This window comes from Chlorocebus sabaeus, chromosome 21 (genome assembly GCF_047675955.1).
Source record: "Chlorocebus sabaeus isolate Y175 chromosome 21, mChlSab1.0.hap1, whole genome shotgun sequence".
NCBI classification, from domain to species: domain Eukaryota; kingdom Metazoa; phylum Chordata; class Mammalia; order Primates; family Cercopithecidae; genus Chlorocebus; species Chlorocebus sabaeus.
In genome coordinates, this window is record NC_132924.1 from 122,036,446 (window position 1) to 122,063,601 (window position 27,156).

At 50.7% G+C, this 27,156-nt stretch overlaps 1 protein-coding gene across 2 annotated transcripts; it reads right to left on the reverse strand.

Moving 5' to 3' along the window:
• On the reverse strand, positions 1-27,118 carry PDIA4 (protein disulfide isomerase family A member 4). Of its 2 annotated transcripts, none has more exons than XM_007983354.3 (10): positions 26,720-27,118; positions 18,793-18,973; positions 15,838-16,043; positions 11,749-11,887; positions 9,428-9,633; positions 9,119-9,277; positions 5,468-5,619; positions 2,887-3,043; positions 2,131-2,364; positions 1-1,155 (listed from the first exon to the last, which is right to left on the reverse strand). In XM_007983354.3, exons 1-10 carry the CDS (start codon positions 26,805-26,807, stop codon positions 740-742), a joined length of 1,938 nt encoding a protein of 645 aa, XP_007981545.3. In that variant the 5' UTR covers positions 26,808-27,118; the 3' UTR covers positions 1-739. The 2 variants fall into 2 exon arrangements, with proteins under 2 accessions (XP_007981545.3, XP_037846837.2); XM_037990909.2 differs by having other exon boundaries at positions 9,511-9,647; positions 26,720-27,102.
• Between the last annotated feature and the right edge of the window lie 38 nt (positions 27,119-27,156).

Below are 27,156 nucleotides of genomic sequence, written 5' to 3' on the forward strand. Positions count from 1 at the left end.
TGGTTCTTAATGTTCATTTTTAATCATGTTTTATTCCAACGCGACAGACTACTCTATCCTTTCTACCACCCCACCATATCTGCGTTTGGGTCTGGGGTCCTTTCTGCTCCGGCACTGGGGCTCTCAAGAGGTGAAGCTGCCACATGGGGGCCCTCTCCCTGGAGCTGAGCCCACCCTGGGGGACCCTGGACTATGCCCCTTTGCCCCCAGCCCTTGGTTTGCAGGGAGGCCGCCTGGCGATGCCCAGCCTGAAATGGCACCCCTGGCAGGGTCGCTCAGTGGCAGCTCTCACTTTGTGCCGAAACAGGAAGCAATCAGAAACACATACCAGAAGTCCAATCTCCTATACTGACCATTTCTCAGACAACGAAAAAGCAAAGAGCAAAATCAACATGATTTGACAAAGGAATTTTAAACCTTAAATTAAAAAAGAAAACATTTTCACACAGAATTTTCTGCTTTGAGAAATAAAGAAATTAGAAGGTGTAAAAAAAAAAATTTCAAACCCCAAATAATGATAAAAATAGATGTATCCTCTGTAAAAATCTGGACTAAACTATTCAGTCATTCATGGTTATTCAGTATTCAGAGCATGAGGTGAAATACCAAAGTATAAAAAACTAAAAAAAAAAAAAGGAATCCGACATACTGCCATTTGTTGCCAGCGTCGGTGTGGGTGCCCTGACCACGGGCCACGCAGGGCATCTGCTTCCTCCCACCCTCCGCAGACCTCAGGCCTTCAAAGCTCTTCCTTGGTCCTGCTCAGTTTTGTGGCATGTTCTTCTATAAACTTGCTCAAATGCTCCAGATCTCTGTCTCCACCCTCAAATTTAACTGGGTTCTTTTTGTCCCCACTGGGGGCAAAGTAGATGGTGGGGAAGCCCTCCACCTTATAGCGGTCGCTGGGGACGTCGTTGGCAGTGGCGTCCATCTTGGCAATGACCAGGCCCTTCTGGCCCTTGTACTTCTTGGCCAGGCTGCTGTACACGGGCTCCAGCTGCTTGCAGTGCCCGCACCATGGCGCGTAGAACTCGATGAGGACGTCCTTCTTGGGGTCCATCACAATGGAGTCGAAAGTCTTTCCCACGACAACCTTGACGGGTCCCTTGTTGTTCTTGGGCACTGGCTGGGATTTGATGACTGGCTTCAGTTTTCCTGACAAGGAAAGCAAGGCGGGGAGGGGGCATCAGTGCTGAAAAGGCCAAAGATTCTGGGGGCTCTCTCTGGACCAGGAAGTGAGGCTGGTGTGGCCACCAGAGGGGCCAGTCACACAGCAAGAGCCTCGTCTCCAAATGCCCCATCCCACAACGGGCAATTTATTTCTCTGGCGAGCCGCTACGTTCTACTCTCTACTCCTCTACTCTCTCTGTCCCTGCAAAGGCCAGAGAGGCTGCAGGTGGCTCCAGCCCAGGCCTAATGGGCCATGGGGTCCTGTCGGGAGACCATCACAAGGGTCGCTGCCCAGGAAGAGGGTTCCTGTGAGCACTGCCGCTGAGGGCCCAGGAGCCATGGTGGAGAAGCGCCAGGACAACCCACAGACATCGGACCAGCACGGTCTGCCCACAACGTGGCTGGCGCTGGGGACCTGGGACCATGTGCTCAGCCAAGATCAATAGGCTCTATTTAAAGCGGCACAGCAAGGTGGCTGAGGATGAAGAGGCTCCGAGTCAGGCTCTGAAGCCACAAGGGGTGTTCAGCGCACCCAGACTTTGCCCTGTCTGGGCTCCATGTTCAGGTGCCCCCTCTGCACACCCCAGCCCTAGTCTGGAATTTTAGCACATTGGCGCCGAAAATGTGATAAGGCTGCTGAGTGATGCTAGATAACCCCTGAGATGGACCCCAAATCTTGCTTTTGCTTTCAAAGTAAACACTGGGAGAACTGCCGAGAATAATCATACTTGCAAATGTTCCTTCTTCTAAGCTGTTCTGGTGCCTTGGAGTTTGGGGTCACAGTCGACCTTTCTCTGGTCGAGAAGTCAGAGGGTCCCTCGGGGGTGAGAGGGGGCTGCTGGCTGACTTAGGGGGGTGTCGTGCCCGTGGCCAGAGCACCAGACACCCCATGACCTGTCTGCATTCTGTATGAGGAGCACAGCAGCTGATAGGAGACCCCAGCCCCAGCCACAGGCTCACCTTTTTTGAAAGCAGTGACAAACTCGCGGAGGGTGTCAGAGTCAAACTCCTCCGGCTCCATGGCAAACTTCTTCCCGCTCTCGTCCAGGATAGCGGCGTTGACATCCTCCCCGCTCTCGCTGAGCCCCAGGTCCTTCACCTCCCCAGCATAGTCCTCCTCGTCCGCAATGGCAAAGGTGTACTCAGGGAAGTCCTTGGCCACCTCTAGGACTTTGCTCCGCCAAAACTGAGTCGCTGAAAGGGACCAAGGGCCGTAAGCCAGGCGGCCAACACAGATCAAGTCCCAGCTCAGACTCTGAGGTCAGGCTTCAGGTCCCGTCACTAATATTCCGACATTGCTCAAGCTCTGGATTTACCTCAATTGGAGGGAAACACATTTCTGGAAGAGCCCCACTTGTAACGAGGGGGCCACGGCTGTAAGCCCAACAGGCCCGTAAGACCTGTGCCCAGGTGGCACGGCCATGCCTGCCTGGGGTCAGGGGCTGGTCTAGTCCCAGCTCTGCAGCCTCTGAACTCCTCCAAGTCTCAGCTACCTCAACTCTAAGAGGGTTCTTGACCTGAATCTAAGCTCCCATCTGGCTTAAAAGGGAAGCCATCAATTAAAAAATACTCCTGAGCCACCAACATGCAAGGGCCCCAGGCTGGGATTTCTGAGTGAGCCATGTACATACAGCCACACCTCCCTCAACACTCCATCTTGCCTGAAAGAACGAGTCCCCCCCATCCCCCAGCCCCACAGGTCCTGGGGTCCCTCACCAGCTCTGTAATCAAAGCTGAAGTCCACACTGTAGTACACAACCACCAGGGGGCGCCTGGTGTAGCGCTTAGCCTCGTTTGACGCCTTGCGGTGGCCAACCAGGGGCAGGGCGTACTTCAGCACGAAGTCCTTGATGGCCGAGTCCTGGGTGGAGCCCTGATTCAAAGAGGGAACAGGTGAGAGGGCCCACCATCTCTCTGCCGTTGTTCTTGAGTACAATGTTTGAGTGACTTCAGGGGAATGGAAACTTTCAAGGGATGAGTCTCAGGAGGCCAAACACCAAGAGGCTTGACCCCACTCAAGCGCAGCCCAGCCACTCCCTACTGTCTTTTAGGGCTCCCTTCCCTCCACTGAACGGTAGGTGGCTTCTTAGGAAAAGGCAAACACACACCTTGGCCCTTTCCTTGGGGGTGTGGGCTCACTAACCCCAAAAAGAGACCACTCAAGGCAGGCCTGGCTCTTGGTGGACAGGAAGGGTTATCACAGACTGGGCTGTGTGGAACTTTCCACCTTTAGCTTGTGCAATCTTCACGCAGGGTGTCCTGAGGGCTCACACTTCACAAGGACTTGAGGCCCTCACAGACATCGCCCTCCAGGGGTGGGCACAGCAAGGCCAGCCACCCGCCAGAGGCTGTACAGCCAGCAAGTGGTGGGTGGACCTGTGAGCCCAAGGGCTGCCGTGGGGATGGGGCACTCAGGGAGGGGGCCTTGTGTGGCACTGAAGGGCAGGAGGGCCCTGCTGGTAAGAAGGGAGCAGAAGGCACCCAGGGAGGAGGCGGCAGAGACTGAGGCAGGGCACGAGGCACAAAGAGGGTCTGGCATGACAACACTGGAGGGTGGGATGTGCTGAAAAGGTGGGCAAGGAAGGCCTGGGAGGCCATGCTAAAGCACAGATAATTCGACTATCTCCCAAGTGGCAGGAGGCTGTGGACTCTTTAACCATGACACTGCCCTGCATGCACTTCACTCAGCAGGGAAACGCCAGAGGAACTGGGAGCAGCAGCAATGTGCCTGACAGACAAGACCGCACAGATCTTGAAGCGTCTACTGAAAGCCACAGAACCCTTTCCTGGAACATGCACTCACACACAGAGCTATGTCTGATTCTCGGGATCCATGGCCCCACAAGCTCATCAGGACCCCTCTTTGGGTCCCAGATCTTATCTCCGGATGGAAGGAAGTGAAACTGGGGGGAGGGGTCACAGATGCCACATTGAGTCCAGGGTAGAGGAGCTGTCCTGAGCTTCAAGTTGGCAGAGAAACAGATGGGATGGACACACAGACCTTGAGAAGGAGTGACAGGACTAAAGACTGAGGAAGGAGACAGAGGATGGGGGACCAGAAAGATTCAGGGTGGTTCTCTCCAAGGTACTGCCATGTTCTGGTGCAGGCCCCTGGGATTCCTGTCCTGTCATGCCCCCTCCTCCAGGTCCCTTGAGAGTCCACAGCCCAAAGAGCCAGAGTCCTGACACTATGGGCCAGTAGGACCTGGAAAGGCCCTGTACCACAATCTCAGCTCTGCTTCCCACCAAGAGCTATGAGATCCAAGGTGGGAGACAGAGCTCACTTCTCTGCATCCCAATCTCTGTTAAACAAAAGCTTCAAACTCAACATCTAGGATCCTTCCAAATCTGAGATCTACTCACTGAAGTGCAGGGCCCCTTCTAAAGCACTCAGAAGGCTGAACTGGCCCCAGGTTCCCCTTGGGCTGGGAACTCCCACTGCCCCTCTAGGGTTAAGAGTGTCACACTCGGCCGGGCGCGGTGGCTCAAGCCTGTAATCCCAGCACTTTGGGAGGCCGAGACGGGCGGATCACAAAGTCAGGAGATCGAGACCATCCTGGCTAATCTGGTGAAACCCCGTCTCTACTGAAAAATACAAAAAACTAGCCGGGCGAAGCGGCGGGCGCCTGTAGTCCCAGCTACTCGGGAGGCTGAGGCAGGAGAATGGCGTAAACCCGGGAGGTGGAGCTTGCAGTGAGCTGAGATGTGGCCACTGCACTCCAGCCTGGGTGGCAGAGCGAGACTCCATCTCAAAAAAAAAAAAAAAAAAAAAAAAAAAAAAGGAGTGTCACACTCTAGGAGGATGAAATGCAGGGGTGCAGTAATGGGAAAAAAAGGCAAAATCCACCCGCTAAGCTCAACAGCTCCCTCTGGTGAACAGAAAGGGCTGTGTCCCTTTGTAGCCCCCAGCCCCAAAAAACACGACTTGGCCTCAACAGAGCACCACCTGCTGGCCCAGGCCAAACCCACAGTGGAACAGGCGCTGGAGGGAGACTGGGGATTGACTGCCAGGAGGGACGAAGGGTGGCAGCAACTGTTCTGGCAAAACCAAGTGCAGTTCTGCCAGGCTCCAGGACCTGCCAGGTGTGCGGGAGCCCCAGCCCTGTCCCTCCGGCAAACGCAGACCACAGGCCACCTGCAGAAAACCTGTGGGGTGGGGAGAAGGGGTTGGAAAAGGAGTTCCAGACCCTGCAGACGAGAGCGAAACCTCCACATTTGAAACGTCAGAGGTGGCTCCAAGCAGAGTCCTCACGCCTGCTAGGTGCCCAGGGCTGGCATGGTAGAGGGGTCTGCTTACCTGGACGTCCATCACGTGGCTCCGGGGCTCATACTTGGACTGGAATTTCTCAGGCTGCATTACAACCAACTGCCCCTGGGAGACTTTCAAGAACTTTGCAATTTCTGTGCTGAAAGCATGGTGAAATTTGTAATCTTCTCTCAGGTTGTTAGCTGAAACATTAACAGAGTAAGATGTAATTCTGAAAATTGCCTAAATGTCTGAGTTTTAATTCATTACCCACATCAGCCAAAGCAAATGTTCTGAAAATAACCACTGTAGGCTGGGCGTGGTGGCTCACGCCTGTAATCCCAGCACACTTTGGGAGGCCCAGGCAGGTGGACCACTTGAGATTAGCAGTTCAAGACCAGCCTGGCCAACGTGGTGAAACCCTGTCTCTACTAAAAATACAAACATTAGCCAGGTGTGGTGATGCAAGCCTGTAGTCCCAACTACTTGGGAGGCTGAGGCACAAGAATTGCTTGAACTGGGGAGGTGAGGCGGAGGTTGTAGTGAGCCGAGAACACGCCACTGTACTTTTAGCCTGGGCGACAGAGTGAGACTATCTCAAAAAAAAAAAAAAAAAAAAAAAAAAAGAAAGAAAAAGAAAAAAGAAAAGAAAAAAAAATCACCACCAAAAATTGTGTGGATTCCTTTAACTTAAACATTTGAAAGGAGGTTTGTTTTTAAAAACTCGGTACAGGTATAATGTCTAAATCCTGGCTGGGCACGGTGGCTCACGCCTGTAATCTTAGCACTCTGTGAGGTTGAGGCAGGAGGACTGCTTAAGCCCAGGAGTTAGTTCATTTATTATTTATCTGAGACGGGGTCTTGCTCTGTCGCCCAGGCTGGAGTGAAGTGGCGTGATTTCAGTTCACCGCAATCTCCGTCTCCCAGGTTCAAGCCAATTCTCCTTCCTGCCTCAGACTCCAGAGTAGCTGGGACTACAGTCATATGCCACCATGCCTGGCTGTTACGTAATTTTAGTATGGACAGGGTTTTGCCATGTTGGCCAGGCTGGTCTCGAACTCCTGACCTCAACTGATCCACCTGTCTTGGCCTCCCAAACTGCTGGGATTACAGGCATGAGCCACCGTGCTCGGCCAAGCCTAAGAGTTTAAGACCAGTCTGGGCAACATGGTGAGACCCCATCTCTATAAAGATAAAATAACAACAACAACAACAACAACAACAACAACAAAAGCTGGTAAAGTTCACTGAAAAACAGCTAATTTGCCAGGAGCTGCTGTTGACTGATGTCTGTAAGCAGCACGGATTCTTTGGCAGGCGGAATGTTCTGGAGCCCACATGAGCAGCACACAGTCCTATATCCCTATGTTGAGTTTTCACATCCAGCACCCTTCATAGAGGTTTAAATCTCCCTTCCTTGAGTTGGTGGGCTGCCTGTTTGTGGGCTGGAGCTCCGAATGAAGTTCTTTGGCTAAAGATACTTTTACTTAAATCTGTGAAAATGCATGATGAAACCCCATGGTCTGAGGGGACCCTTCCACAGAGCTGGGCAAACTTTCTGAGAAGGACTAGAGTGAGTAGTTTCAGCTCTAAGGACCACATGGTCTGTCCCAACTGCTTAACTCTGCTGCTGCAGTGTGAAAGCAGCCGGACAGGGTGTGAACACAGCAGTGTTCCAATGAGATGTCACCTGCAAAGACAGGCCATGGCCAGAATGGGTGTGTGGGCCACAATGTAAACGCACCTTCAGTCCCTCCCCATTCTCCTCCCCAAGGCATCCAAACTCATCCTGGGCTGATTTTGAGATTTAAACATTTGGTGTCACCCCACCCTTGAAGGGCTCTTGCTCTAGAGGTTTGTGACTCCCAACTGGGTTACAGGACACACGTGGCTGAGATGGTAAACCATGTTTTTGGGAGGGCAGGGGATGGGAGCGGCCTGGATAAGCTTGTGGCTTTCAGAGTCAGACGGACTTAGATAATAGTTTTGTGACCTACTAACTGTGTAGCTTTAGGCTTGTTCGTTATTAGCCTTCCCAGCCGCAGGTCCTTCTCTGTAAAACAGGGGCATTAAAATCCACTAAATAAGGCCACATGGGCTGGGTGCTGTGGTTCATGTCTGTAATCCCAACACTGTGGGAGGCCAAGGCAGGAGGGATCACTTGAGCCCAGGAGTTCCAGACCAGCTGGGCAACATGGCAAAACCTCGTCTCTACAAAAAAAAATTAGCTGGATGTGGTGGCGCTCACCGGTAGTCCCAGCTACTTGGGAGGCTGACGTGGGAAAATCACCTGAGCCTAGGGAGGTCAAGGCTGCAGTGAGCTGAGATCACACCACTGCAGTCCAGCCTGGGTAACTGGAGACAGACCCTGGTCTCAAAATGAATAAATAAATATCTAGATGGTGTCTGTTCTAAGCCTCCAAGTGTCCCAGGGATTTGTTGTCAGTTGGCTTCAGGCAGACACAGACCCACATCAAGAACTTCACTTCCTGCCTACCCCAGGACCACAGACCCTTTCATCCCACAGCCGCCCCTCACTGCTCCCGCCCTGCCAACCTGTCTGTAGAACATCTTATGTCCCTGGGGCTACTCTCTCTCTCATAAGCGGGCAGACACAGCAGGCCCAGTGACTCTTGCCCCATCTGCAGCCCTAACCCTGCCCAAGCCAAATCACAGACGCTGACTCCTAGGAATGTGGTGCCAGGCCCGCCTGGGACCCACTGCACTGGAACCTGCATTTTAACAAATTCCCTGGGAATGTGAGTACACATCAATGCATACAACTTACAGTCAAGACTTGGGGCTAGGGACTCCCCTGCTGCTCATAACCCTGGGTGGGTTGGGGTTTCCTTCTGGAAGTTTCTTCCTGACTAGTTAGGCGTGAATAACAAGGCCACCTAATTAACAGACGAAGGGAACTGAGCTCTCCTGGTTTTATATATTAATCTGCATTTGATGTATGCACAATTGTTATTGTGCAGCACAGAATTAGCACTGAGGAGCAAGCTGTGCGTTTGAAACATTATAATTAGTTAGCACTTAGCCAAGCTGGTTTTGGTGGAGGGGGAGAGGGTGGCACTCAGAAGATACAGATGAGGATGGTAAGGACCCTGAGTATACCTGTCCCCAGGCATCAGGAGCCAGACCAAGGCAGATGATGGATTTCAGGATGGTTCTACCCCCGCAGAACACTATTGCTGACAGCTGTTCATAGGCATTTCACTCCTCAGGCTAGCAAGACGAGCATTTATTATGTACTTAGCATTATCAGGCACGCTGCTAAGCACTTCATCTACATTACCTCAATTTAATAACCTCTCAGAAAAGACCACCACCTTGGGCAAGAGACCACCAGGCTAAGCCTGTGGTGACAGTGATAATAACTGGAAGAGCCAGGCCTTGAGAGCTGGTTTGATTCAGAGTCTGGCTCTTATGGCCCAAAGACCTTCCCTCCAGCAGAAGGGCCGGGCTCTGGAAGGCAGACATGGAGCTGGGACCGGTCTGACTGTGCCCCTCCCCTGCACCGAGGCCAGGAGGGCCACAGGGCACCCATCTCCAACCCCAAAATGGAAAGCCTATTCCCAGAGATGGCTCATCAAACCACCCCCTAACGGATGTCCCAGGAGCTTTCTGAAAAATCAGGTGAACCGCAGACCACCCAGGGCACACACATTTTGTTCAGCCCAAAGGGCCACAACTCACCAGCATCCTGGTACTGCTGGTAGGCTGGGTCACTCTCTCCCTTAAAGACCCCGATGATGATGACATCCTCTCCATCCTTCAGGAACTCCTGGACCTGCTTCAGGGTCAGAATCTCCTTGGAGGGAGGCCCGGACTGCTCGATCATGTAGTCAACGATTCCTGGGAGCAGGGCACACACCTGAGCAGGGGCCCTCAGAACTGCCCACCTCCCATGGGCCGTGCCTGCCAGCTCCCAGCACCTTCAAGGGCAGCCTCCTGTTAGGGAGTGTCCCTTCCCCACTGTGGTGGGAGAGAAGGGAGGGGCCATACCGTATTTTTCTCGTGGGCCGTTGTAGTCAAAAGGCCTTCCTTTGCGGAAAATTTTCAGGGTGGGATAGCCAGAGACATCAAACCTCTTGGCCAGGTCTGTTTCGGCGGTGGCATCGACCTTTGCCAGCGGAATTGGAGGAGAACGCTTGTTGAGCTCCTTGGCGGCCTTCTCATACTCAGGGGCAAGTTTCTTGCAGTGTCCACACCTGCCAAGAGGAAACTGGTTTGTCGGGGCTCATTCTAGTGTGGACTCACTTTCTAGCTAAATGAGCTGCAGAAACCCCTCCTGTGCTCCCTAGTAACGCAGCCACACCCAGGAAGCCTCCGAATGCCTCCTAGACCCTCGGGCCCCTCAGGCGCTATGGACAGACACACACAAACTTCATCCCATGGCATTCACACACTGGGGGTGGGGCATGCGTACACACACGCACAGGACACACTCAGGATGTTAGTAACTGCGGCACAGGGGAAAACATGGGAAAGGCCAAGAGAAACACTGTCCTGAGGAAGAGGACTTTCTTGGCTGGGGAGTTGGGGGCCAGCAAAGATGTAAGTCACAGATGGCTTCAGAGAAGGAGTAGCAGTGGAGCTGGGATCCAAGGGACAGCGAGGAATTAGCCAGGAGTCCACGGGAGGTGGGGCGAAGAGAGGGTCGGCAGGTCCAGGTAACAGGAACAGAGGCATGGAGAACAAAGAGCGTCACAAACTCTCACTGACACAGACCACCCAGGGAGGAGATGAGGGAGTCCCCTGGAGTCAGTATTGCGTCACCTAGCCCATTGCCCACAAGAACTGGCCAGGCACAGAGGCTCACTCCTGTAATTCCAGCACTCTGGGAGGCCGAGGCGGGCGGACCACCTGAAGTCAGGAATTCAAGACCAGCCTGGCCAACATGGCAAAACCCCATCGCTACTAAAAATATAGAAATTAGCCGGGCGTGGTGGTGGACACCAGTAATCCCAGCTCCTAGGGAGGCTGAGGCAGGACAACTGAGTCCAGGAGTTCAAGGCTGCAGTGAACTATGATGGCGCCACTATACTCCAGCTCAGGTGACAAAGCAAGGCCTTATCCCAAAAGAAACCTCAGAAAACAAAACAAAAAAACAAACCACCTCCCACCACAAACACAAAAACACATCAAAAGACCAAAAAACTGTTTGTGAATAAGTGGATAATTATCTTCTGAGGCATCATCAACCAGATCAGGGAAATCGCACTACACTCGCTGAGTGTGAGCTGTGCAGCAGTCGGCTCCACCTGGCTCCTGAGCGAGCCACAGAGCAACCCGCAAGTTAGACGGGCAGCTGCCACTCTCCCTCTTACACCTCCCACCCATCAGGTCGGTCAGGGCCTCATGTGTAGCAAAACAAGGGTCTGTCTCTCCAGCATCGCAGGGGGGGTTAGGAGGGTGCCTCACGTGTCCCAGACGCATCCCTCCTTCTCTCGCAGATCAGAATTTCCTTCTCTAACCACCCACCTGACTTCACTTTTCATCTGCACATCCAACAACTCCCAGGTTTCTGCTGCAGAATCCGTGGCCTCGGGTTTGGGCTTATCCAGGCATTGCCCGGAACAAGGGTGTCCTGGTCCCAAACCTGAGCCCACTGTGCAGAAGGTGTGACCTGCCCCCCTGCCTGTGCATCAGCCATGGCCTCCACCTGCTGGTTCTAGGCCCAAAAGCTTCCTCTGCTTACTGACTCTCCAGGACTCACTACAGAACACACCCATCTGAGGCGGTTCTTGCTGGCCTGATGGTCAGACATACCAGCACTGCTCAAGAATCAGAATCACAGCTGACCCACCACAAAATCATCAAGACAGACGGTACCCTGGGCCGTCTCCTGGGAAGGCAGATGGTCTCTCCTGGAGCTAGGCTCCCCTCTGCCTTGAGAGCCGTCTTTCTTCTGCTCTGCTCTGTATTGACTGCTCCCGGCTTATCCATGCACCTGGTTGTGCGTCCCTCCTCTCCCCTCCCCGCGGAGCAGCCACCTCAGTTCCCCAAGCTGGGCAGCTCAGACCAGCCACTGTACTTGCTCCCACTCCAACCACCTTTCTTTCTGCTATCTTCTTTCCTTTGGGCCCCTTCTCCCACCCAAGAATGGACTACTTGGCAGTTCCTTCCACATCCACTCCCAACAGCTCCCTTATATCCACGCTTCTTCCAGAACACCTGGACTTCAACCCTGGCCTACAACTCGTGCCCACCTTGCTCCTCTGCTGTTCCTGCCTCATGGGCAGGGGCCTGCCGTCTGTGCCTGCCACCCCGCACCTAGTGCACAGCACGGTACCGAATATGGGAAGGGCCTGACACCACCTTACCATGGAGCATAAAACTCCACCAGAATGATATCTGCATCATTCACAACTTCATCAAAGTTCTCTTTGGTCAACACAAGCGTGACTTCTGGTGGAGGCGTCCAGTCGGGCTGGGAGACTTCTCTGACCTTGGCAACGATTTCTGAAAGAAACCAAGTAAGACTGAGCAAACAAGGCCCAAACTGGCAGGCACTTCACCTCCCTCCAGAAGATGGGGAAGAAAGCAAGCGTCGGGGCCCACAAGAACGGGAGGTGTCTGATTTCCTGAAACCTGGCTGCATCTCTGCAGTTTTGGGGACACAGCCAGGAGTCAGAAGGTTTGCTGTTTCCCAACAATTGTCCATTGCATTTCCACAGCCTGCGGACTTCTCCAGATGAGGCCTAAGACTTACTGATAATCGATTGAGACTTCCTTTACCATCATGCTATGGTACTAACTTCATGCAAACTTTTGATTATATATGCCTGTGGATATCATTTTGGGGCATCTCATTCACATCTAATGTTACTATATTACATACATCATAAGATGTATGCAAAAAAAAAAAAAGGAAAAATTTACAAGAGGAGCTCCCATTGCTCAAGATGCAGTGGCATTACCTGAGAAAGCTTTTAATAAATGCCCATCTGTAAGCCTCATTCCCCAGAAATGGATTCCAGGGCTGGAGTGGAACAATAAATTCGTACCAAAATGTGCCAAGCAGTTCTTAGGACGAGTGGTTGCAATCTGTCACTCTTTTTCCCTACTGTAGAATCTACCAAGGAGCCAAATTTAGAACCACTCCTGCAAAGCTGCAGTCTTCAAACTGAAACGTGCACAAGCACCTCCTCTGTGCATTCACAGCATGAAGCGTCTGTCCCCTGCCCCTCAGCCCACACCCAGGGGTCCTGAGGCACTTAACACGTAGGAGGCCTGTTCATGAAAACATAGCATACACTGCTCTAAAGTTTCCAAACGGCCATGTCTCTCTCGCAGTCAAATGTTGGCCACAGACCCCCAAACACGTATGCCTGTTTATTTTGCAACAATAGAAGTACTCAACTTTCAGGCCAGGAGTGGTGGCTTGCCTGTAATCCCAAAACTTTGGGAGGCCGAGGTGGGTGGATCATGGGTGGTCAGGAGTTCAAGACCAGCCTGGCCGACATGGTGAAACCCTGTCTCTACTAAAAATACAAAAATTAGCCTTGTGTGGTGGCACGTGCTTGTAACCCCAGCTACTCAGGAGGCTGAGGCAGGAGAACCCACTCGAACCCTGGAGGTGGAGGTTGCGGTAAGCCAAGATTGCACCACTGCACACTCCAGCCTGGGGGACAAAGGAAGACTCCATCTTAAAAAAAAAAAAAAAGAAGTACTCAACTTTCAACTTGTTTTAGATTAAGTTCCTTATGTACTGATATGGTTAAGACATATTTGTTAAATAAAAACATGAAGATACAGGATAGTATTTGAGATATACTAATAACTGTAAAAATGAGAAAATCTCTCTCACACGCATACACTTGCTTTTATGTATACAAAATATCTCCAAACAACACAGAAGAAACTTGTTACACTAGTACCTTCCTTAGAGGGGAGCTGGATCACCCAGGTTCAGGGAAGAAAGACTATTCATTAATCTACCTCTCTGAATTACTAAGTTTATAAACGTTATTACCTAGTCAACAGACAAACTGTGACACTAAATATCAACAGAAGTGACTCCATTTTCTTTGTATATCCCATAATGAGTACCATTGCTTAAAGGAGCAGAGGATAGCCTCTCACACCATCTCAGAGATATGATCTCAGAGTAGAGGAGAGACTCTTACACCATCTCAGAGATGTGATCTCCGATCACATCCAACTGACACCACACTCCACAGATGAGATGCCAAGGCCTGGCAAGGGGAAGGCGCTCGTCCAGAACACAGGCCTATCTTATAAGGACTGGAAATCTATTCAACGCTCTTTCCTCTACTCCACACTGGGAATGGAAAATGCAGCATCTTTTTCTTTTCTGCCAGTGATTAAGAGAGACTTTCCCTTGCTAAAGGATACCATGTGCATTCATTTAATAAAATTAAATAAATTGTATTAAAATAAAGAGGCCAGGCACAGTGACTCACGCCTATAATCCCAGCACTTTGGGAGGCCGGGGTGGGCGGATCACCTGAGGTTGGGAGTTCGAGACCAGCCTGACCAACATGGAGACACCCGTCTCTACTAAAATTACAAAATTAGCCAGGCATGGTGGCGTGTGCCTGTAATCCCAGCTACTCGGGAGGCTGAGGCAGGAGAATCGCTTGAACCCGGGAGGCAGAGGTTGCAGTGAGCTGAGATTGTGCCATTGTACTCCAGCCTGGGCCACACAAGCAAAACTCCGTCTCAAAAATAAATAAATAAATGTTAATAAAATTAAATAAACTTTATTAAAATAAAATTAAATAAAAATTAAATCATGTATTTGTTCATTCATCTAATAAAACGTATGTAGTGCCTAATGTGAGCCAGGCAGGGATCCATTAGGCCAGACTGCAGACATCCTCAGAGAATCCCTGGATGTGGCTCTCTGCACCTGTGGTTCTCAGCACATGGCTTCGAGCCAGCAGCAATGGCGAGCCCTGCACCCTTGTAAGAAATACAAATTACTGGTTGGGCCTGGTGGTTCACGCCTGTAATCCCAGCACTTTAGGAGGCCAAGGTGGGGGGGATCACGAGGTCAGGAGATCGAGACCATTCTGGCTAACACAGTGAAACCCTGTCTCTACTAAAAAAAAATACAAGAAGTTAGCCAGGCATGGTGGCGGGCGCCTGTAGTCCCAGCTACTAGGGAGGCTGAGGCAGGAGAATGGCGAGAACCCGGGAGGCGGAGCTTGCAGTGAGCTGAGATCGTGCCACTGCACTCCAGCCTGGGCGACAGAGCAAGACTCTGTCTCAAAAAATTAAAAAAAAAAAAAAAAAAAAAAAAAAAAAGGGAGGCTGAGGCAGGAGAATGGCGTAAACCCGGGAGGCGGAGCTTGTAGTGAGCCGAGTTCGTGCCACTGCACTCCAGCCTGGGCGACAGAGCAAAGACTCCGTCTCAAAAAAAAAAAAAAAAGGAGGCCAAGGCAGGTGGATCATGAGGTCAGGAGATCAAGACCATCCTGGCTAACATGGTGAAACTCCATCTCTACTAAAAATACAAAAAATTAGCCAGGCATGGTGGCACACACCTGTAGTACCAGCTTCTCGGGAGCCTGAGGCAGGAGAATCACTTGAACCCAGGAGGCAGAGGTGGCAGTGAGCCATGATCATGCCACTGCACTCCAGCCTGGGCAACAGAGTGAGACTCTGTCTCCAAAAAAAAAGAAAAAAGAAATGCAAATTATCTAGCCTGACTTGTATCGTATCTAGACGGAAAGGTACTGAATCAGAAACTCTGGGGCTAGGGCCCAGCAATCTGAACGAGCCCTCCAGGTGACTGATGCTTGCTAAGCATTAAGAACCACTGCTCTAGACCACCACCAAGACCCCTAACCTCTGCTGTCATTCCCTAACACTCCTGTTTTTATTTATTTACTTATTTTTGAGACAGAGTCTCACTCTGTCACCCAGGCTGGAGTGAAGTGGCACAATCTTAGCTCATCACAACCTCTGCTTCCTAGGTTCAAGCAATTCTCCTGCCTCAGCCTCCCAAGTAGCTGGGATTACACACATGAGCCACTACAAGCAGCTAATTGTTGTATTTTTAGTAGAGACAGGTTTCACCATGTTGGTCAGGCTGGTCTTGAACTCCTGACCTGAAGTGATCCAGTCACCTTGGCCTCCCAAAGTGCTGGGGTTACAGGTGTGAGCCTGTCTGGCCCATTTCCTAACACTCCTGCCCATGTTTTGAGTTTCAGAGTCCGAAATGTAAAGAGGCCATGCCCCAACCCACCCAGCCTGCGCGCCCCCCCCACTCGCCCCTCCACCCCCCACCCCAAGAACAAGTAAACATTCCAGAGGCCTAAGGCTCCTAAGTCAGTCCCTGGTACCCTCAGCTTTTCTTCCTCTATTATCCAAATTCCCATTCCCTGAACTTTCTGTTCCTGCAGGAAGGAGTTCTTCCTCCACCAGCTCAGGTACCAGCTCACCTTCTTGGGTTCTGGAGCCCTCGTAGTCTACAGCCTGCCCCTTCTTAAGGATCTTGATGGTGGGGTAGCCACTCACATCAAACCTGCTGGCCAGCATAGATGCTGAGGTTGCATCGATCTTGGCAACAGGAATGGGAGGATCATTATCCTTTAATATGTTGGCAATTTTTTCATATTCTGGAGCAAACTGCTTGCAATGTCCACACCTAACAATCAGATTAGGGAGGGCGAAAAACATTAACTGTACCTACGGAGATTTAAATGCAACAATACATACTGTACTTATGGAGATTTAAATCCAATAATACATACTGCTATGGTCTGGATGTGGTTTGTCCACACCAAAACGTTGAAATCTGATCCCCAATGTGGCAGTGTTGGGAGGTGGGACCTAGTGGGAAGGGTTTACATCTGAAGGGTGGAACCCTCATGAACAGGTAAATGCACTTTCAGAAATGTAGTTTAAAAGAGCTTGGCGTGCCAGGTGCAGTGGCTCAAGCCTGTAATGCCAGCACTTTGGGAGGCTGAGGTAGATGGATCACCTGAGGTCAGGAGTTTGAGAACAGCCTGGCCAACATGGTGAAACCCCATCTCTATGAAAAATACAAAAAATTAGCTGGGTGTGGTGGCAGGCGCCTGTAATTCAGTTACTCAGGAGGCTGAGGCAGGACAATCGCTTGAACCGGGAGGTGGAGGCTGCTGTGAGCCAAAATTTGAGCCACTACATTCCAGCCTGGGTGACAAGAGCCAAACTCCATCTCAAAAAGAAAAGAGTAAGCTTGGCTTCCTCCTCGCCATGTTATCTCTGTACATGCCCACTCTTCTTCCACTTCCTGCCAGGAGTGAAGCAGCATGAGGCCCTCACCAAAAGTTGAGCAGATGCCAGCACCATGCTCTTGTACTTCCCAGTCCGCAGAACTGTGACTGAAATAAATCTCTTTCCTTTATAAATTACCCAGCCTCAGGTACTCTGTTATAGCAACACAAAACAGACCAACACACACACACAAAAATGGGAACTTTTAGCCGGGCACAGTGGCTCAAGCCTGTAATCCCAGCACTTTGGGAGGCCAAGGTGGGTGGACCACGAGGTCAGGAGATCAAGACCATCCTGGCTAACACGATGAAACCTCATCTCTACTAAAAATACAAAAAGTAGCCGGGCGTGCTGGTGGGCACCTGTAGTCCCAGCTACTCGGGAGGCTGAGGCAGGAGAATGGCGTGAACTCGAGAGGCAGAGCTTGCAGTGAGCTGAGATCGCGCCACTGCACTCCAGCCTAGGCGAGAACGAGACACCACCTCCAAAAAAAAAAAAAAAAAGGGAACTTTTGGAAATACCTGTGGTTAAGAGGAGAGACACAACAAAACATAAAGGCGAAGACCAAAGGGGCTTCAAAGTCAAACAGGTCTAGGTTTAAATTCCAGCTCTGCCCTAGGGCAAATACTTTCAATATCTAAACCTCAGTCTGTGGCTGGGCACGGTGCCTCAAGCCTGTAATCTCAACACTTTGGGGGTCTGAGGCGGGCAAATCACTTGGGCCCAGGAGTTTGAGACCAGCCTGGGCGATATGACCAAACTCCATCTTTACAAAAAATACTTTGGGAGGCCAAGGCGGGCAGATCACTTGAGACCAGGAGTTCAAGACCAGCCTGGCCAACATGGTGAAACCTGTAGGTACTGAAAATACAAAAATTAGCTGAGTGTGATGGCAGGCGCCTGTAATCCCAGTTACTTGGGAGGCTGAGGCACAAGAATCGCTTGAACCCAGAAGGTGGACGTTGCAGTGATCAGAGATCATGCCATTGCATTCCAGCCTGGGCAAAAGAGTGAAAAATCTGTCCCCCAAAATTTTTTTTTAATTTCTCAGTTTTAACTTCAAATATGGTAAATATTGATAAACATGACCCCCTCTGAGGTTCTCACTTCTTAAGAATGTTAAGGGCTCTTTGAACTAAATAGTACGAAAACTTGATAATTTATGTAAGAGGAATAATATAACCTCAAAGAGTCTTGCTCTGTTGCTCAGGCTGGAGTGCACTGGCACGATTTCAGCTAGTTGCAGCCTCCGCCTCCCAGGTTCAAGCAATTCTCCTGCCTCAGCCTCCCGAGTAGCTGGGACTACAGGTGCACATCACCACACCTAATTTTTGTATTTTTAGTAGAGATGGGGTTTCACCATGTTGGCCAGGCTGGTCTCAAACTCCTGATCACAAGTGATCTGCCGGCCTTGGCCTCCCAAAGTGCTGAGATTATAGGTGTGAGCCACCATGCCCAGCCTATGCTTGACCCTCAGACACTGCACAAAAGTGAGTGTATCCTATTTGGTCTCAGAAGTGAAACAGGGAGGGCATGAGATAGAAAAGCAAAGCAGGGGTCATGAGATACAAAACAGTAGAGGAGAAGTAACAGAGGAGACGGGCCTGAGAGCTCTAACAGACTGCACTAGGAGGAGTAAAGACAGGAAAAGAAGTGGGGATGCCCGACTGGTCCCCTCACAGGGCCGGTGTGTGTAGTAAAAAATCCACCACACAGGTCAACAGCCTGCACTTGGGGCAGCTGCCTGAGCATCAGCCTTTGAGGGAAGAGGAAGGCGGGGTGGCCTCAGACAGGTCGGGACAGAATCTGTAACAAGGATGTGTCTGTTACCAACACGAGGCTGTGTCACTGCTGCTTGTTAAATGCCCGTCCCCCAGCTGTGACCATCAGAGGACATAGTCATCTTTAACCCACTGGACTGAGACAAGAGGACGTTGCCTTCCATGAGGGCTGGCTCACTGGCAGTTCCAATGCAAAGTGGTAGAACGAGTGAGCTCCCAGCATTCTTAAAGCTAGAGTGCAAGTTCCTGCACCCAGACACTCCCACCCCACCCCCAGGGTCTGGATGACCAGGTGAAGGGCTGAGCGCATGGAGCACAGTGCTCGTCCACCCGCAGGAATTAGAACGCAGTCCTTACCATGGAGCATAAAACTCCAGCAGCACTGTGTCTTTGTCAGCCACAAAATTATCAAAGTTTGCATCATTTAGGACCAAGACACCATTTTCTTCCTTAACTTCCAAGTCGTCTTCTTCCTCATCATCTTCTTCCTCCTCCTCCTCCTCTTCATCCTCAATGGCATTTTCTCGGTTAGAAGAATCTGAGTGGAAAACCCAGACTGGTTACAAATCTGGTGGTGACTCTCCTTAAAACTTTCCTGGCGGGGCGTGGTGGCTCATGCCTGTAATTCCAGCACTTTGGGAGGCTGAGGTAGGCGGATCACTAGGTCAGCAGTTCAAGACCAGCCTGGCCAATATGGTGAAACCCAATCGCTATTAAAAATACAAAACCTAGCCAGGCATGGTGGCACGCGCCTGTAGTCTAGCTACTTGGGAGGCTGAGGCAGAAGAATCGCTTGAACCCGGGAAGCAGAGGTTGCAGCAAGCAGAGATTATGCCACTGCACTCCAGCCTGGGTGACAGAGTGACACTCCATCTCAAAAAAAAAAAAAAAGTCCTAAAACTCATATACTTCACAAGGTGTCGAGTCCTGGGTGGTCCCTGGGGGCCCATCACGTTACTGGCTGGTGACATCAGGCCTCCCTCATGCCAGCAATTCTGTTCTAAGTTGGCTACTTAAAATTTCATTCAGAGGGAGGTCATGGCTAAATAATATTTGAAAACCACAGCTCTAGAACATAAAGTCCAAATGTTGCAGCATAAGTTGGAGGGCAGCACAGGCTACCCTTTCAGAGTCACGGCCCCCTGACTTGCTCTGCAAACCTTGCCCTGAACCCAGACAGCCTCCGCCGCATTGGCCACCTCCTCCCTACTCCCTTGTACCCCCCTCTGCAGTCTTCCTGGGCCTCACTCCTGTAGCTCTGGCTCCCCTACCCACATCCCACACTCTGCGTTTCGGGGGCACCGCATTTCACGATCTCCCCCTAGCTTGTCTGTGTTCAAGGTTATTGCTCGCTGATGTGCCTCCTCCTCACCCTGTATGTTTCCACAGGCAGGGCCCCAGTGACACCTCCCATGAACAAATTATCCACCTGGCCCCAAAAGAGTACCAACAGGAAGCAAGTACTCAATCTTGACTTTTCACTGCAGAGGACGGAATACTAATTCCATTTCTGAAAGGGGGTGGCATTTTACCTCATACCCATAAAAAATAGCCCTTTGAGTTTTATAATCCTTGAGGAAAAGGCTGAAGTGTGAAGGGAAAGAGGCTGGGAAATCACATTTCATTTATAAAGGCACCCCTGAGTAATTTCCAGGATGACAAATACAGAAACTGATGAGGTCAACATGCATCAAAAATCACACCTTTGTTTGGAAGCTAAGTTTTCTTCCTAGAATGTGAGAAATTGTGTATATTTCATTTTCAAGGTTCAATTTATTATTATTATTTTTTTGCCAAACCACAGATACAAAGAACATGGAGTTGCCGTTTTTATTAACCAGGTTCTCTGGCTACTGTCACACCAGCAAACAGAACTGGGCACAGCAAGTATGGTAATTTCATTAACGCTAAAGCCAGAATGTTTCCAGGGGCCAAATATTCTTTTCTGGAGATGTGTCCCAGGAGGTAAATGAACACTGCTAGTTACTGTTTGGGGCTGTGGGTGAGGTAAGGGTCTGAAAACCTGCCCCCAGGATCCCAGAACTCCTGGGGCTCACCAACTCTAATGAAGGAACCCTGCGTGGACTCTGTGGCTGCTTGGCCACGGAGGCAGCCTGCACCCACCCCACATAGCAGTGCCTGCCCTCTGCTCCTCCAGCCTACTCCTTGGGTCTGCGTGGAGCAGGGAGAAGGGGGCGGCTTTGTTCGTCACTGTCAACATTTACCGATCTGCAAACTTTACAAAAAAGCCAACAAGACAGCCCAGCGGCACACGAGTCACCCGCACTCAGTCCTTTTCCTTTTAAGCATCCCACAACTTTTCCTGACTTGCACATTCCTGTTCCAACTTAAGGCCTAGGCTCCTCCTTTGTCGGCGGAGGGAGAAACAGCTCTAAAACGCCAAAAGCAAACCCACCCATCTGAGATGAGCCTCCTGCCTGCCCTCCACACCGGGAACTTCCTGGGCATGGTCAGAAGTTCACAGAGGGCAGGCCACAGAGAAAGACAGCCTGGGCGCAGGCCCACCTCCCCTGGGGTCTCGGGACTGTGTGTGTCTGACAGTACAGGCAGGGGCCAGGCTGACATCTCCCCAAGGAGAAGAGGGAAATCCAATGTTCCCAAGGTTTTCTGGTCTCCCTTTTCAGATCATTCTAGACCCCTAAGAGGGAGAAAAAAGAAAAGATCCTCTGCTCTGTGCTATTTAGAAAATCTTGCCCACTCTATTTACCTGTGTCTTTGAAAGAACCGTGTGAGGTTGAAATGCACATCTTGCTCTGATGTCATTAACTAAGACCAAGCCGAAGTACTAGGTTGGTAAAAGTAATTGAGATTTTTGCCATTTTTTTTTTTTTAAATCCTGGGTGGTCCCTAGGGGAGACCGCCAGGACCCCCAGCTGGCAGTTAGGTAGTGCTTTTGGGCCATCTATATCCACTCTCCTTTCACTACCTAGCTGCTCTGCCCATTACGAGTCAAAGTTACTTGTAAGCAGATGGGAAGATTGGAGGAAGGTCGGAAATAACGCACTGGGGAACTTAATCGACTCTTCCAGCTAGGAATCACAGCTAGGAGAGGAATGGAAACTCAATAATTGGCTCAGTGCACAGCGGAAGACTGACATTTGCAGTAAAGAGGCCTAAAACATCACCACAAAAGCAACTCCTTTCCAGGGTGAATTTTACAAAAAAAAAAAAAAAAAAAAAAAGATGTGTTCTTACCTACGGTCAGCCTGAAGTGGGCTCTCAACACTACAATGTGATAGAGCTCTCATGATTAAGTGGGAGCTGACTAGTCACCATGGGACACAGCATTCCTAAGAGGCAACTCATTTCTCAACCCTTTTAAAAAATGAAATTTTGCGAGACATGGTGGATCACACCTGTAATCCCAGCACTTTGGGTGGCCAAGGAGGGCGGATCACCTGAGGTCAGGAGTTTGAGACCAGCGTGGCCAACATGGCAAAACCCCATCTCTACTAAAAATACAAAAATTAGCTGGGCATGGTGGCGCATCCCTGTAATCTTAGCTACTCAGGAGGCTGAGGCAGGAGAATTGCTTGAACCCAGGAGGCAGAGGATGCAGTGAGCCAAGATCATGCCATTGTACCCCAGCCTGGGCGACAGAGTGAGACTAACAAAAAAAAAAAGAATTCCATTATCTTTTTAAAGGATAAACAAAAAATAGGACATTCCCTATGTAATTAAGGACTCTCAACTGCATGGACCCTACCTTTCCATTCCTCCCCAGCTCACAGACAAGCCCAGGATTGATTCTTCCGCAATATGGCAAGGTGCTAGCTCTAGAATCCTATCTACCAGAAACCCACACATCCCTGCAAGCAAAAGAGTCCACGTTTTAGTGGGAGAACACTTTTCTCTGGGCTTCATTTTTAAAGGTGGACATTCTAGGAGAGAAAATATATCCAGGGGCCGCGCGCGGTGGCTCAAGCCTGTAATCCCAGCACTTTGGGAGGCCGAGACGGGTGGATCACAAGGTCAGGAGATCGAGACCATCCTGGCTAAGACGGTGAAACCCCGTCTCTACTAAAAAATACAAAAAACTAGCCGGGCGAGGTGGCGGGCGCCTGTAGTCCCAGCTACTTGGGAGGCTGAGGCAGGAGAATGGCGTGAACCCGGGAGGCGGAGCTTACAGCGAGCTGAGATCCGGCCACTGCACTCCAGCCCGGGCACAGAGCGAGACTCCATCTCAAAAAAAAAGAAAAAAGAAAAAAGAAAATATATCCAGGGCTGGGTGCAGTGGCTCACGCCTGTAATCCAAGTGCTCCTCTGGGAGGCCGAGACGGGCAAATCATGAGGTCAGGAGATCAAGACCATCCTGGCCAACATCGTGAAACCCCATCTCTACTAAAATACAAAAAAAAGTTAGCCAGGCATGGTGGCGCACGCCTGTAATACCAGACACTCAAGAGGGCTGAGGCAGGGGAATTGCTTGAACCTGGGAGGAGGAGGTTGCAGTGAGCCGAGATCATACCACAGCACTCCAGCCTGACAACAAGGAAGACTCTGTCACCAAAAAAAAAAAAAAAAAGGCCAGGCATGGTGGCTCACACCTGTAAACCCAACGCTGTGGGAGGCCGAGGCAGGCGGATCACCTGAGGTCAGGAGTTCGAGATCAGCCTGACCAACATGGAAAAACCCCATCTTTACTAAAAATAAAAAATTAGCCAGGTGTAATCTCAGCTACTCAGATGACACCACTGCACTCCGGCCTGGGCAACAAGAGTGAAACTCCGTCTCAAAAAAAAAAAAAATATATGGCCAGATGCAGTGGCTCATGCCTGTAATCCCAGCACTTTGGGAGTCCAAGGCGGACGGATCACGACGTCAGGAGATTGAGACCATCCTGGCTAACACAGTGAAACCCCGTCTCTACTTAAAAAAAAAAAAAAATACAAAAATATTACCCTGACGTGGTGGCAGGTGCCTGTAGTCCCAGCTAGGGAGGCTGAGGCAGGAGAATGGCATGAACCCGGGAGGTGGAGCTTGCAGTGAGCCGACATTGCGCCACTGCACTCCAGCGACAGAGCAAAACTCTGTCTCTCTCTCTCTCTCTTTACATATATACACACACACACATACACACACACATATCCAGAGCCTTTCAATACCTTCTGAAAAGATGCAACCTTCCTCTGCATGAGACAAATGAACTCCCACGTTCATCTCCACATTGCTCAGTCCATGTGCTAAGGCCTCTCCTGAAACGTGGGACCCTCACCTAAGCAGGCTGCCGCAGTCCCTGTCCACTCCCACGGGGCACACCTGATGACAACACTGGGTCCCTGCCCAGACGCATGCAGCTCCTTTCAGGATATTCTCACTCTCCATCCTCGGCTGATCACGCTCATCTCCACCAGAAAAATGCCTGAAACAGCTGCATAAACTCTACCATCCAGCCAATACTGAAGAATTTATATTAAACACAGAAACAAGAACTGTGTTATCAGCTATGGTAACCATTAGAGCTGATATTTATTTATGTACCAGGCACTGTGCTGGGTTCTTAAACACACCACTTCACCCCTTAAGGGAGATTGTATTACAGGTTATATTACATATTACAGATGAAGAAACTGACATGCAGGAACTACAGTCACCTGTCCAAGGATCACAAAGCTACTTAGTGGAGGGTCCTGACCACTTAACTGCTATGCTGTACTGTCACCTTAGATTTTCTTCCCAATGCGCCCAAAGTTTTTGGAGGAATCATTTAGATTTTCCACATTTTTATTGCTCCGAAAATAACTATGTCTCAGGAATCAAAAGAGGAGGGCAGTTTAACGCGTCCTTAGCATGAAACACAGGTGACTTTCCACTTACTTTTAAATCTAAACAAACCAATACCACATAAAAGCAGGCAACAAACAGGATCAGAATATTTTCCTTTCCTATTTTAGCAGGAAGGATGCGTAGAGCGCAGGCACCTTCTAATCTGAGACTGGAAAGCCGTGCAACCTGAGGCTTAAGCCATCAGAGCTTAACAGTGTATTTAGTAACTATGTTGGGGCATTTAAATTCCGAGACACCACTGTGCTGTCTAAATCTAAAATGTAACGGAAGCAAAAAGAAAAAAAAAGCCTCGAGACTTGAAACACTTGAGGGGTGAGGTAGTGTAGACTTGAAATAAATCTGTTGGACAAGTTATCAGTGAATCTATGACAGGTTTTGACAATGAAAGGCCGACGGATGCCCTCAGGGATGAGAAAGGGTCAAAGCAAGCCACATCATGGCTCACACCTGTAATCCCAAACACTGGGAGTTTAAGGGCGGAGAACTGCTTGAGGCCAGCCTGGGCAACATAGTGAGACCCCATCTCTACCAAAAAAAAAAATTAGCCAGGCAGCCGGGTGTGGTGGCTCACTCTTGTAATTAGGAGATTGAGACCATCCTGGCTAAGACGGTGAAACCCCGTCTCTACTAAAAAATACAAAAAATTGGCTGGGCATGGTGGCACATGCTTGTAGTCCCAGTTACTCTGGAGGTGGAAGCAGAAGAATCACTTGAACCCGGGAAGCAGAGGTTGTGGTGAGCTGAGATCACGCCACCGTACTCCAGCCTGGGCGACAGAACGAGAAAAAAAATTAGCCAGGCGTGGTGGCAAGCACCTACAGTCCCAGATCCTTGGGAGGCTGAGGCAGGAGGATCCCATGAGCCCAGGAGTTTGAGGCTTAAGTAAGCCATGATCGCGACAGTGCACTCAAGCCTGGGCAACAGTGTGTGATCTTGTCTGGGGGGAGGGGGGACCCGGAGCTAGAAGCCCAGGAGGCCTGCCCTTGGCCATGATGACCCCCCGGGATTCCTAGGCTCACCCCAGGTGCAATTGCTTCCCAGGGACTCTACTGTGTTGAAGACCTCTGATCCAAAGGATAAACGTGCTAGTCCTAACACCTCCTAAAGCCACTCTCCCAGGCCTCTCAAGAGTCCCCCCAAAAACAGAATCACTGGATCAAAACCAAGGCAGTGCTATAGCGCTTTTCCGCTATGTTCCAAAAAGCACCTTCCACCCACACTGGTCCTCAAACTTCACTGTGCCTCCAGAAGTTAATTCTATGTCTCAAGGGAGAAGTGACTTAAAACGCAGATTCCAGGGCCCACCCCTGCATTCTGCTTCAGTGTATTTTGGGCATCTGTATTTAAATAAACTGTATTTAAATAAACACTCAGGTGATTTGGGTAAAGGTCTCAAGACACAATTTGTAAGCAGCCCCGCTAGCTGGTTCCTTTCGGCAAGTGTTTTTCTCGCCGAGTGTGGGTTTTTACTTCCTTTTCTATTTGGGCAAAGACTCTTTGAATCAGTGACCCACACAAAGTTACTCAATCTGTTTGAAAGAGTGTAAAGTTCACAATTTCCCTACACACTAACATTATAAAAGAGTGTTTATTTATATTGGAACAAACTTAGAAGGTTAAAAAACTAGTAATTGAAAATAAGGGCAGAGAAGAAGAAAGTTAAGACCAGTACCTGGAAGCCTTATTCTCTAGGAATAACCACCTTTTCTTAACTAGTACTTCCTAATCTTCAGAGTTCTTATGTTTGCAGTTACCTCATTTCGAAGAAAAATGCAGGAAGCATGAATAAGTTTTAGTATTCCCACTGGAGTGCGCGCTTCATGGGCAGGGACCACACACACCATCTTTTCCTCCCAGAACCCAGTGCAGGGACTGGCACACAGTAAATGCTGAATAAATGCAGAAGGAATGGTATCTCCAGTTTCTCAAAGTTGTAAACCAAGCCATCCTTTTCTCCCTTGAACCAGAATCTTTGGATTAATCATTTCCAAATCCACACACTAAATTTTAAGAAGGAATGCTTGCTGTTCCAAACAACTAGCACTTGGTTCTTCACGCCTCGCCCCTTCTCTACAGGGGCTCCCTCTCCCTTCCCACTGCCTGGGCGCATTCGCCTGCAGTCAGCCTGGACCTGAGGAAAATCTGCAAATTAGGGCGAAGGACCCAGCTGCAAAAGAGGCGCTCTGCAGCCCTCTCCAAGCCTCGGGTGACAGGAGGCTTCCAGGGAGTCGGAGTCCAAGAGACCCCGGCCACCTTCCTCTCCTGGGAGCCCCAAATCGATCCTGCCAAAGCCACAGCCACAGCCACCGCCCCCGCCCCTTCAACTCTGCCAAGTTTTCCCCAGGCTCGGTGCCCATCGCTAGCTCTGGAGAGGACCGCGCGGAAGCCAGCCCGCCGGGGTTGCAGCGCCCGGGCCCCCGCACATCTCTGCAGCCCCCGCAAGCACGGCCCGACCCGCGGCGCGCTTGCAGCTCACCTTCGTCCGGGCCCTCGGCACCCGCCACGGCCAGCAGCTGCGCCAGCCCAAGGAGCATCAGGAACAGGTAGGCTTTCCGAGGCCTCATGGTACCGGGGGCGGAGCGCGGCCTCCTCGCGTCGGCGGCCGCTGCGCGCACCGAGAACTCCGGGTCTGGCCGACCGCCCGTCGCTCCTCAGCGACGCGGGAGAGCCGGAAAAACCCGCGGGAGAGCCGGAAAAACCCGCGGGAGAGCCGGAAAAACCCACGGGAAGTCGGCCCCGGCGATTGGCAGGGGGCGGAGGAAGCCGCGGGCCGGCCAATCCCAGAGTGACGCCGGCGTGGACCGCGTGCGCCTCGGCCGACTAGAGTCGGCTCCGCGGCCCTAGACCCTCCTCAGTCCTGCGCTCGGCCCTCGGCTGCGCGTTTAAAACTCCGAGCCCTAACGTGAGGTGCCC